We start from the raw sequence: 13,638 nt of genomic DNA on the forward strand, positions 1-13,638 counted from the left end.
TAATAACTGAGAGCAAAGAGGAGGAGAAATTGTTGAAGTTTATCATAAGAAAGGCACCTGGGATGGTGGGATCTATCAAGGTATATTAATGGAGATGGCAAAGGAAGTAAGCAAACCTTTAGCCATGATTATGACAGCATCCTTGGACTCAGGGGAAATCCCCACGGACTGGAGATGTGCAGATGTATCTCCAGTTCTCAAAGATGGATGAAAGGGTGACACTAGTAATTACAGACCTGTTAGTTTGACTTCTGTTCCAGAGAAAATACTGGAGTCACTGGTAAAAGAAGCATTTCAGGTTCATCTACATAAGACAGCAGTAATAATTCAGACACAGCATGGGCTTGTCAATGGGAAGTCTTGTCTGACCAATTTGATTGGATACTACAATGTGGTCAGAAAGGAACTGGATGCAAAAAATAATTTTTATATCATATACTTGGATTTCAGGAAAGCTTTTGCTTAGTGTTGCGCATGGAAGATTACTGTACAAATTGGAGCAGTATGGCATTAAGGACAAGTTGCTACAATGGATAAAAGGATGATTGAGTGGGAGATGACAGTGAGTGGTAATCAATGGGTACTGCTCTAGGTGGACTTAATATTATTAGTGATGTCCCTTGGGGTTCGGTGTTGGGCCCATTGTTGTTTTGTATATTTATCAATGATGTTGATGAAGGTATATATCAAGCTTAATGTCAAAGTTTGCAGATGATACAAAGGTTGGCAGGGTTGTTACTAACAGTAATGACAGTATGCTATTGTAACAGGATCTGGAAAAGTACCGCATTTGGGTAGCAGTAATCCCAGAAAAATGTACCAACTGGGTGGTGATACACTCAGGATAGTGGAGAATGAAAGAGACCTGGGATAATTGTGCAGTCAGATACGAAGTTTTCTGAACAGTGCAGACAGGTTGCCAGAGGAGGAGGTCATGGGGTCTTGTCAATTATATATACAGGAATTTTGCAAATAGGGATAAGGTTGTGATTATCCCCTTGTATAAGGCAATGGTCAGGCCACACCTTGAGTACTGCATACAGGTTGGGAAGCCTCATTTTAGGAAGGATGTAGATTTGTTCCCTTCACCAGTCTTGTTGACTGGTGAAGGGAACAAAGTTTTTTTTTTTTTTTTTTTTTTTTACCGATGCTGTATAAGCTTGTTTTCTTGCATCATGTGCTTCCACTAAGGCTATCCCATTCTGTCAAATATATCTCTTGTCTATGTCATTCTTCCATCTCCACTGTTTACTTAGAGCTCTTTGACTTCTTTTCTTTGAACCCTGATTTTCTCCCGTTAAACTTTCCTAAAAGTGAGGTAATTTCCCAAGTTATTTTAAAATCACCAGGCTAGCTTCAGTTTTCTAGTTATGCAGACCCAGCTGATCGAGATGTTGAGACTTTTTAATTTCCTGACTATCTCACACAACTTGTTCATCTACCTACGAGTATACCAGATAATCAAAACCACACACTCTGAAAACTATATTATCTTTCTCTCAACAGTAATCCTTCAAAATACCTCCTCATTTCACAACTTGGTGATGAACTCTTCCAGTGTAGCCTCTATATCATGACCATAAAGATCATGAAGATCAGCCCATTTCTCAAATGGTTTATGGGACTTAACACCTCCATACAGATAAACCCATTGCAAAATGCAATGATCTGTATAATTTATATTGTTCTTTTTCATGGTAAGATTTCTGTTTTAAATATTCTGGTTACAAAACTTTCTTTGATCATTCCTATGAAATTGTTCTCTTTTAGGGATGAAATCCTTTATCATTCATTGCATCTCCTGAAAGCTCATCCTTTATCTAAACCATAGTTTTCCAGTAAATGTGTGAAGGCTGCTCAAGTTATGAATGCTTATTGCTATTGGATTGTATCCAAATCTCCAGCTTCTTTTTCTGCTTACACTGAAGCTCTCAACAATTTTAAAATTATTACTAATCAATCCAAACTCAATTTTGAACAGGCAAAAAGTAGCAGACTTGCTTCTTGTCCAAATGAGCAATCTGGTCTCTCATTTGGCTAAAGTTGTTTGTGCAGCTTCTGAGCTATATTGTATCTGTTATAACCCAATGTTCTTTTGCATTCCCAGCTAAAAATGAAGCTAACTTACTAGCATCCTGTCTTTCCACTTCTCTGCCTCTACTTTTTCCAGATTGTCCAGAATTATTTTCAGTGCATTGAAACCTATTCCCACTCTCTTACATGGTGCACTATAGCCATAAATGCCGATGTTCCTAAAAAATCCCCCAAACAAACAACAACTTGCATATTTTCTGGGTCTTATTGCACTCACCTTCAGAAATCAGTTTTTCCACTCTGCTTTTTCCTCCATCATTGCAATTGTGAGGACATCGTAATCTTGGCCTGTCCATCAATCCCTACCAACACCGCTGACATGCCTATTCTATCACCTAACCTGTACTCAAATTAACTGTCATACACCCAATGAATCATTGACTTTTTTCACATGCAATGAATCTCTGTGGGAGCTATATGGTCTTCATTCAGACAAGCCTTAGCACATTGCTGCTTTATAAAAGCATTAATATTGCCCTGTATTTTCATGGACTACTGCAGCCCTACTAAATGCTGTACAGTGACGAAATGTGGAAAATATTGGCAGTAACTTTTAAATTTTTACCGGAAATCATTTCATTTTGTATACATCATATGAGTAAGGGAAAAAATTTAGAAGCAACCCATATAATCCAACTCTGAAAGTATTCTGTAGAATTTTATTATTTGGATTTATATATTGACCACATAATTAATATAAATCTTTTCCACACCCACCCCATCTTCAGTGATGATGCTTATGCACAGTTTCTCTCCTGGATTACACATAATTGGCAACCCAAAACTATCAGTAATAATTTTTGGTAACTTTAATTTCCCCACTCCTCCTTAGAACTATATAACCAAGTTATGGAAATGATGACAGTATTAGTATTCTTAGTGGGAAATGATGCAATGCAAAAAAGCAAGCTTATACAACATCAACCAAAAATAAAAAAATAAAATGCTAACAGTTCCCATATCACCTGTTTATCCCTTTTAACAGTTTGTCTAGTTCTTCCTCAAATTTATTTGAACTACCTATCTCTACAACACATGTGGGAGTTTGTTCTCACAATTGGCCACTCAATGGCTGAAGGTAAATTTCCACATAATCTACCCAGCATCTGTCTTTCCTCACTTTGAATTTATGCCTCCTCATGTGCATAGTCAGAGAAAGAGGAAGGATTCCATCAGCATTGAGGGTACCCAGACCTTTAAACACCTAGTCAGACTCCTCGCAAGTACCTAGTCTCAGGCATTACAGTTTGCAGAACTGAAGCCTTTCTTGGTAAGAGCACCCTTTTTTCCTCTCACTGATCTCATTGTGCTTCTCCTCACCTGTGCCAGCAGATCCACATCCTTCCTAAAATGACGCCTCCAGACCTGTTCATAGTACTCAAGATGTGGCTTGACTTATTGCCTTATATAATGGGATAATCACCTCCTTATCCCCTCTGGCAAAATTCCTGTATATCATTGAAAAAGCTCCGTGAGCTGATCTGGCAGCCTGTTTGCACTGCCCGGAGAACAACTTATCTAACTTAACAATTACCTGTAGGTCTTTTTCATTTTCCACTATCCTGAGTATAGCACCACACAATTGTACATTAATCTGGGATTACTGCTCCCCATATGAAATACCTTGCATTTATCAATATTAAACTTCAATTGCCACTTCTCAGCCCTTCTGCCTAATTTGTCTAGATTTTATTGCAGTAGCATACCTCGATTACTGTGATTAAACCACCATTTCACCTTTGTCATCTGCAAACTTAGACATTGTCTTATATACCTCCATCAATGTCATTAATAAATATAGAAAACAACAATGGGCCTTGCACTAAACCCTTTGGGACTCCGCTAATAACATTAGTCCAAGAAGAGCTGTGCTACTGATAACCACTCCATCTGCTGCCACTCAATCATCCCTTTATCCATACCAGTAACTTGCTTTTTGCAGAACAAGTAGAGAAATGCTACCAGAATTTTTATAATGCTTTTGAGTTGAAAGAACATGAGAGGCATTCAGTGGAATGTGCTTAGTGTGATAGGTAGTAAATTATTAAGATCATTGAAGCAGAAATTAGACGAAAGGTAGGTTGCTAATAAGTTAGCTTTATCTTTAGATGAGGATGAAATAGAACCATCAGGTTGTAACAGAAATTGAAGTGTGGATGGGCAGAAGTTGCGCCAATGCCATATATCAGAAGGCAGAACTACCATTTGGACTAGAAGTAGATTTTCTACTCTTAACCTCTTCTTAATCAATTAATGAAGAATTACTTGGTTCTTTTGAAAGGCTGAGGAATTTCTTCTGAAAGGCTGAGAATTAAAATGAGGGTGGGAGGCAGAGAGAGGAGCTCCATTGGAGAAGAGACTGTCACCAAGTTATGATATGAGGTACAGTCAGGACTACTGACTGTGTACTTTGAAAGGTTGTTAATGAGATAAAAATCAATATTTGGTGCAATATTAGGAATGTCTGGTATTGCAGTAGATAAATTAAAAAGCTGTGTAACATCATTAGTAATCATAAATATTATGCAGCATCTCTTCCAACTAGAAAACTGAACCCAGCTGGAGTTGCAAAAATTAGTGTTACCAAGGAAAATAACATCACTGTTCCTTTGTGTGGAAGGAGCCAACTGCTTGTGTCAATGACCATTATTTTTTTGAGGGGTCGAAGGAATAAAAACAGAAAAAAAATTAGGTATCCACATATCTCATCTACCATTAGACCAGTTGATTACATTAACAAACTCCCTGTTCATTTAGAAACCTGATCATTAGAAAATAGAAACATGGATGACACATTAGAAACAGTTCATATGAGCTTGGAATTAACATATAAATGCCAGACCAAACAAGCCTCATCTTATAACTCAAAGTGAATTAAACAATCATGTGTATGTGTTTTAAATTTGTCTAAAGCAGGCAAAGCCTTTTTGCTCTCGGTTGAATGAGTGAAACTTACTGCAAAAAGATAAAATAAAAAAAACTGTATCTTTTAGTTGGTTGGTGTAGAGCTTTAGCCGCATCAGCACCTTAGCTCATATTGTGCAGTATATAATATGTCCATAAATTTCATGTGTTCTGTGGTTTATTTGCTGTTTGCTGGGCAAAAAACTTGAATTTCCGGGAGAGAAAAAAAAAAAATCATGCTACCCTCGCCTGAACTTGACCAACTCAGCCATGTTGTGAAAAAGATCCATAAAATTTCTTCACATCATTCACAGGACTCGATTTCAGGTATTTTTCATCCAGTGTGATAAAGATTGCGATTATACTGTTCTGCCCACAAAGGAACTATATCTGTATTTCATAAACAACAAAAAAGAGCTTTCTTTGCATTTTGCTGTGAAAGATTCAATTTGTTACTGTAATGATGTTGGACTACTCGACCCCAAGGAAGAGGTCTAAAAGCTGTGCTACTCCACAGTAAAAGCATACATACATCAATCTATACCAATCAGCCTGCTTTCCACATCCTATGAGAACAAAAAAACTGCTCTTATAAATGGTACAGTACAATAAATACAAGTGGCACATTGCAGAAATTTCATCATTATTGGGATTTTCTTAGGGTTACAATCTAAAAGTATAAAATATATGCTTTTTGTGTTAATGGAGCAATCAAGCCAAAACCATTCATTATGAAACTAAAATCCCCCCCCCCCCACACACACCCATATGCATGTGCAAACCTTGTTCCCCCTTAGCCAGGTGGGAAGAAACAGCAGTGCATAGCACACGCTTCTTGATTAGACCGGGGTTCGAGCCCATCACCACCAAATACGGAGGATGCGGAAAGGTCAGAGAATGACCACCGTATATCCCGGAGCAATATGGCCTTAATTGCTGATGCTCCTAAAACCTAAAAACCAAACAACAAACAAACCTTGTTCCTGGAAAGAAAAATGCCATCCTATAAGCCAGTAGTATTTTTGTTTAGTTTATATTTTAATTTTGTATTTTTACCACTGTTTCACATAAAGTTAGACCTAATGAAGACTTTCATAAAGGCAGTGAATAGGAATGGAGATGGCTTTGAATATTTAAAACTAAATTTTCATGATGTTAATGCTATGCCAAAGCCAAAGGAGAGTGTTCTTCAGTCCACAGAACAGAGAGGTACTGAAAAGTGGACATTTTGAAATAGTTAAAGCTTTGGAAATATAAAATTTATTGTTGAGAGTTATTTGATATATTTTATGTTTTTTTTTTTTTTTTTTTTCCCCTCTAGTAAAGAATAAGATTCTCTTTAGAAGAAAACATCTTATTGTTATTCAGAAGTACACAAGAATGTATATTGCGAAAAAGAAATATAGACCTAGGTAAGGCATGTCTATAAAATTAAAAGAAGTTGATCGCTTTCTATACACTAATTATAATAATATATTGATTAAATTTAAGGGACTTCTTACCCCTTTCAGCAGTGACCTTTTTTTCTGTGGGATTTTTAATTTTTTATTTTTTTTAATGAAAACTTTGTCAATAACTGCTTAAAAATATTATTATGTTTTTATTTTGACATTATTTCCCCTAATAAAATATTGTCAAAAATAAAATAAATAAAAATTAAAAAAATATATTAATAATATTTAAATAAAACATTGTTACTTTTTTTAATGCAGAAAACAACTACCGTATTTCCCCATGTATAAGACGCACCTTAATTTTGGGGCCCGAAATTTGAAAAAAAATGTACTACATAAAGTTATTGAACTCAAGTTTTATTCATCATAAAATTCATACAACTCCTCATCACTGTCAAAACTCCCATCCATTAGCTTGCCCTCATCTGTGTCTGATGACGAATTACTGTCTTCATATATTGCCTCGTCCTTAGTTCCTTGAAACTTACTGCAAAAAGATAAAATAAAAAAAACTATATCTTTTAGTTGGTTGGTGTAGAGCTTTAGCCGCATCAGCAGCTTAGCTCATATTGTGCAGTATATAATATGTCCATAAATTTCATGTGTTCTGTGGTTTATTTGCTGTAAAATGCTCTATGGCATTTTAAATGCCACACTTCTTAAATGACTTGACAATGATCTCAATCTTGATATTATCCCAGGATCTTTTCACCCAGGTACAAACTTCTCCTATAGTTGGTTTCTTCACTCTTCCTGCTGATGTCAAATTGTCTCCAGAAGACTTCATCCATTGGTTCCATTTGTCTCTCATGTCAGTTTTGAAGAGTTTGTTAATGCTGACATCAAGTGGTTGGAGTGGGATGTGAAGCCTCCAGGTATGACGGCAAGTTTTGTTTTTTGCTCTGCAGCAATCTTCTTTGTGTTTTTTGTTATGTGTGCCCTGAACTTATCAAGCACCAATAGGGCAGGTTTGCGTAAGAGCACACCTGGTCTCCTGCTCCAAACTTTCTCAAACCAGATCTTCATCCCATCCTGATCTATCCAACCGTTGTCGTGAACGTGGACAATCACTCCTCGAGGAATGTCTTCTTTTGGCATTGTTTTGCATTTGAAAATCAGCATAGGAGGCAGCTTGGTTCCGTCGGCACAACAAGCTAGAACAACTGTATAATGGCTCTTTTCATGTCCACTTGTCTTCACAGTTACAGTTTTCACCCCCTTCTTATCAACAGTTTTATTACTTGGGACATCAAATTGAAGGGGGATTTCGTCCATATTTGCAATCTGTCCCAAGTCAAACTGATGTCCGACATTGAATGACGAAATGATGAAATTCAAGGACCTTCTGCTCATAGCTTTCAGGCATCTTTTGGGCAAGTCTGGTGCATGTACGCATGCTTAGTCCATTCCGTTTCATGAACCTGAAGCATCAATTGCGTCCTCCTTTGAAATCAGTAACTTCTTTTTCATCAGCAATTCTTTTTGCCTCATGCTTGAACCATCTTTGTGGACACAGGAATTCCAATTGCCCTTTGCTCTTCAATCCATATCTTCAATTCCCTCTTTAAATCAGGCCATTTTGCCACATTGGGATTAAGGGAAATGATTTGGCTGACGCCGCAGCCAAATCAGCAATTCCCAATAATAACCGCTGCCTGTCAGTCCCCTATACAGACTACAGGCAAATAATACACGAGAAAATACATTCCCAATGGCAGGATTCGTGGAATAGACAGACTGCGAATAAATTATATCAAATAAAGCCTGTAATTGAACCATGGCAGTCTAGTCTGCGCAGGAATCATAAGGAGGAAGTTGTTCTTGCCCGGACCTGCATAGGACATAGTCATTTGACACATTCTTTTGTGCTGAGGGCTGATGACCCTCCTATGTGTGAGTCTTGTGGCACAATTCTATCAATTAGACACATTTTAATTGACTGTCCAGATTTTAGCAATATCCGTTTTACCACTTTTAATCATCTGTCTGAGCCGTATACACTCAGTCAGATTTTATCTGACAATGACAATGTGTCTGCTGTTTTTAGCTTTTTAAAATCAATAAATATTTTTAACCGAATATAAAATTTACATTTTTCCTTTATATATTTTTAGTTATTTTAAATCAATAAAGGTTTTTACTTGTATTTAATAGTTACATGTTATTGTTATTTCTTTATTGATTTATTTTTTCTACATTTTATACCTTTGTTATTTTATATACTGATGGTGACCTAAGTAATTAGGTCAGTGAAAATTTAAATTTTTTACATATCATCTGAGTTTGGCGCATTATAGCCTTAGTTGCTAATGCGCCAATAAAAAACCAAACAAACAAACAAACGTCAAGTCTGTCTGCTCTCTCCCTCTCTCTCTCTTTCTCTCTCTCACTCCCTCTCCCTCTCCGTATGGGTGCCTCGGTAGCCAGGTGGGAAGGAGCGGCAATGCGTAGCACACGCTTCTTGATTAGACCGTGGTTCGAGCCCATCACCACCAAATACAGAGGATGCGGAAAGGTCAGGGAATGACCACCACATATCCCGGAGCAATATGGCCTTAGTTGCTAATGCTCCTAAAAACCAAATAACATCATAACTCTCTGTATCTTCTCTTCCATCCCCTCTTCTATGATCAATTTGCCTTTGTCCCGTTTGCTGCCTGTCCTGCACGTTCAACAAATTTTCAAAATACTTCTCCCATGTCCTTCTCTTATCTCTTCATCCTTGGTTATCGGGATTCTCATCTATCAAGTATTTGTTCTATTCACCAGCTCTTCCTCTATTCTTCACCATACCATACAGCGACTTTTTATTACCGTTGATATCTTGTCGTAGAGTTTCACTCCATTCTTCCAAACACAGTCTTCTCTCATTGTTAACTATCCTCTTAGCCTCTCTCTTCATGGTTTCATATCTCTCTTTATTCTCATTATTTCTGTTCTGAAAGTAGGTCCTGAATGCATTATTCTTGATTTTCACAGCCTCTCTCGTCCTATCATTCCACCATGGGGTTTCTTTCGATCTCCTTCTATTGCTTGTCAGTCCTACTGTACAGTCTTTGAATGCTTTCCATTTTGATTCCACTTCCAACTGTCTTAGGTACAACCTTCCTGAATTCTTTTCTGAAATCGCCCCTTTTTCCTCTGCTTTCAGCTTTCACACCTTTAGTTTCCTCTCTCTTCTTATTTTGATCCTCTTCAATTTAGGGAATCTTAAAACTCCAACCACTAACCTGTGATCACTACCCAAGGAGACATTAGGAATAACCTTGACATCCACTAGTCTTGTGTTGCTCTTTATCCACGAGTATATAGTCAAGGAGGGATTCCTGTTGACTGCCCCAACCATATCTTGTCACTTTGTGACTCTTTCCCTTCTTCAACCAAGTGTTTCCTATGACCAAGCTGTTCCGTAAAGAGAAATCCAAAGCCTGTCACCATCATCATTCTTAGGTCCCCAACCATGCAGACCCATAACATATTCTAGTCCTTGTCTCTCCACTCCGACTTTTGTGTTCAAGTCACCCATGACAACTATCTCCACCTGTGATGTTCTCTTCGAGTTTGTTTTCAAATTCCAGCTTCTCCATTTCTTCGCAACCGGTTTGCGAAGTTAATAATACAATACTATTCTATAATATAATACTTATATGTACTAGTACTAATACTAACACTAGGCAGCAGATGATTCTTATTAACCGGTGTGACACCACCACTTTGCTTATTGGAGGCTTGAAGTGCTGAAACCCATGTTTAATATCTAGAGCAGGGGTTTTCAAACTACGGCCCACGAAAGAATTTTATCCAGCCTGCGGATATTTCAATTAAATCATAAAAATTAATGTTTATATTAGATCACAATAAAATGTAAGAAAAACACATTTTACAGATTATTTTACCATTCGTCGGTTGATTAACAGTGTTGACGCCTCTGTGTTGTCAGCTTAGTCTTGCTAGATATTCTGTTATTTCCACTCAAGGCTATTCTTTGAAACGTCGTAAAAATAATCCATTAATCTTGACCCTGTCATTATATAGCAATAGGTGCCAGAGACAGTAATTAGGGATTTCCTAATCCCTTGCCAGCCTGCACACCAACTCTGATGTACAGAGTATGGGAGAAAAGGTCACCCTAGGCTTCCACTACACAAGAATCCCAGATCCAGGATAAAACCTTGCAACAGCAGCATGGGCTGATCATTGGTATCTGTAAGATCCTGAACCAGCCTCCACACGAACCCTGATGTACAGAGTATGGGAGCAAAGTCACCCCTGACTTCCACTATACAAGAATTCCGTATCCAGAATGAAAACATGACACTATCTTATTGGTTAATGGAGTTAATCCCTCTGCTATAAATTAACTGCTGGCAGCCTGTATGCACATTAAGTTTCTGGTAGCATCAGCAAGAGGAGGCTGTCAGCAGGTATGAATTTAATCTCTTTGTATTACCTTAGGTTTTCTATTGTAACAGCAATTCAAAACTTAATACTTTGGAATTGTAATTTCCAAATTGTAATATCGGTAACTGCAATTGTATTATTAGTAATTGTAACTGCAGTATCCTAAAATATTCAGATTTGTAGCCATTTCTGTTCTCCTCACAGCATGGTCTGATGATGGGTATTGGTAAGATACCGGAAAACATCACCTTATTAAACTATATTATAATTAATAATATAATTTTATATTATAATAATGTAGTTTATTGGGCAAACAGCCTAATATACTATTAATTTCATGTGATATAAGAATGATATAAATATAATAATAACCTTTATGTTAAAATATTTCATGAAATTTTAAGATACGTCGGTGCTTGCTTGCTTACTTCAATGTTCACGAGTATTTTTTTATTCCAGTGACCATTAAAATCATGTCGAAGTTGATGCTCAGTGTCACGTTTAATGAGCGATGGACAGTTAATTACTTTTTTGCACTGCTGAATGATACTTGCACATGTCTTAGGGCACAAACACACTATTATCACATCACATGAATCTTGTCATGTCTCTGTCACAGAGTATTACTCTGTGGTCCCTGTTTAATGTAAACTGTGAAGTTGGTCAGAGAAAAAACGTCACTGTAATCTAGGGTGGCCAGATTAAAAATTTTATCTTGAGGTACTCGTGCTTATGTTTGGAGTAGTTATTCCTCGTTTAGTGGTACTCACATTATATCTTAAAAGAAAACCGAACAATTTTAATAACAACCATTTTATTTCTATATTTTGTTGATTTTTAACAGTTCATGGAATTAAAATTAGTTGAATTTAAATAAAATTAACCGAATTATAGCCCGTGCTTTAATTTGTTTAATTCAGAAAATTTTATTGCAAAAGTTATAAACACTAAAGGAAACTTTTATAAATATTAACATCAAATGTTTTACATAATTGTTTACAATACACATTCAGTAAACCTGATTTATTTTATCAAAAAGAAAATATTTACTTAGCAATACTTTTCATTTGAGCGAATTTTCTTTAACAGTTTTTCATTTTTTAGTACATAATGCTTAAAATTCTTTGCATGACATATTATGATTGGTTTTCTGCAACAGTTCTCCTTCAACATTCTTTAGGGCTAATTTATTTCTATCCTTCTTCGATGTGTTAAACATTGAGCATTAAACGTTAAATGCGTTAAACATAAATACTTGCTCACTCATTGCATTTGAGTGAGGCAAAGCAAAAACAAAATTAATATTTTTTTCTGTATTACATACTTCGTACGCATTTAAAATTTTTATCCAAACATCTGTGGTATTTTTGAGGTCTTTTGTCTCAATATTTCTACGGAATGATTTCAACAGAACATATTCTACATACAGCAAATCGATATTGATATTGGGAATTTTAAATAAAAAAGTTTGTTGCTTGAGCCTTAAACCATTACAACGAAATAAAAAAAGAAGTCAAGTAGAATGTAGAAGGTTACAAAGTAACCATAATATGAATATTTTATAACCCTCTTTGTAAATAGGATAGAATATTGTATTTGAGTCTTTAATTAAGGGTGCATTTCAACAACAACTTTATCGTCAGTTAATTCTTTCTACCTAAATAATCATCTCAACAGGGTGTTTTATGATTTCTGCTTTTTTCAAGTGTTAAAAAAGGGGTATCTTGGAAATTTTATTATACTTCCAAAAGGAGTACATCTGGCAACCTGTAACGTATATGTGTCATTCTCTTTGAGGAAAGCTGAAGCAAAATGAATTGCCACAGTTCATCCTCCTCCTCTTCATATTTTGAAGAAGATTTAGAAAAGCATGCACTTTTCTTATAGCTGAGAAAACAAAAAAGTACGCAATGGGTACACAACATCAACTGGAAGAGAACAGAAAAAGACAAATTCCATCATTTACTGCAGGACTTAGAAGAAAATGAAAATCGTTTCACAATGTACTTACGAATAAATAAAGAAGAATTTAATTTCCTATATAATCTAATTAAGGATGACATTCAAGGGCAAAATACACAATTTCGAAATTCAATCAGTGCTAAGGAAAAATTAGTTATATGTTAAAGGAAAGTTAAAATACTGCAAGTTTAATTTTGAATAAGGACTTATTCTGTAAAAATACGAAACAAAAATTTTTAATGAAATTTAATAACAACAAAAAACTACTTCTCAACCCTAAAAATTGAACTTGCAAGAAATTGTTATAAGTTATGCAAATTGAAATGATCGACTTGTTCGTCCTCTCAATTTGTAATTCTGTTGATCTATTTTCCTCCTTTGGCCATTTTTGAGCGTCCCTGTGACTGGACATTTGTGGTGAGTATGCCGAGTAGCTGGTCGAAGCCGAGGGTGCTTCGGAATAGGCACAGGAGCAAGTCCTTGAAGTTATTTGTTTTCGGATATTCTTACTTGTGCACTGAAAACAGATTATTTACTTCAAATTTAATTTTCTATTAGCATTTCCTCCAATTTCCTCTTGTCACGCCTAACGAAATTTCTGTTCGAACAAAAAAATCTGAGCTCCTGACAATGTCATTCGGCCTTGAAGCTCGACGTGTTATCTTGTGAATACAACCAATGAGAACAGTGCCCTCCGAGCAATAAAATAATTGGTAAATAATATCATGAAGTGATAATAGTGTGTTTGTACCCTTAGTGTCTTATTTGCGATGAAGCCTTGTTGGTGTTCAAGGAATATAATGTGAAACGTCGCTACGCCACA

At 36.2% G+C, this 13,638-nt stretch overlaps 1 protein-coding gene across 2 annotated transcripts in view; it reads left to right on the forward strand.

The window, feature by feature from the left end:
• The window catches only part of jar (Myosin heavy chain 95F jaguar), a 633,758-nt gene that overhangs the window by 358,957 nt on the left and 261,163 nt on the right, over window positions 1-13,638 (forward strand). For both annotated transcript variants that reach the window (XM_090379849.1, XM_090379848.1), the window contains exon 18: window positions 6,320-6,410. In XM_090379849.1, coding sequence (XP_090235975.1) covers window positions 6,320-6,410 — 91 coding nt within the window. The remainder of the gene's footprint in view (window positions 1-6,319; window positions 6,411-13,638) is intronic.

This window comes from Mastigoproctus giganteus, chromosome 8, assembly GCF_048544385.1.
Source record: "Mastigoproctus giganteus isolate SK-2022 chromosome 8, ASM4854438v1, whole genome shotgun sequence".
NCBI classification, from domain to species: Eukaryota; Metazoa; Arthropoda; class Arachnida; order Uropygi; family Thelyphonidae; genus Mastigoproctus; species Mastigoproctus giganteus.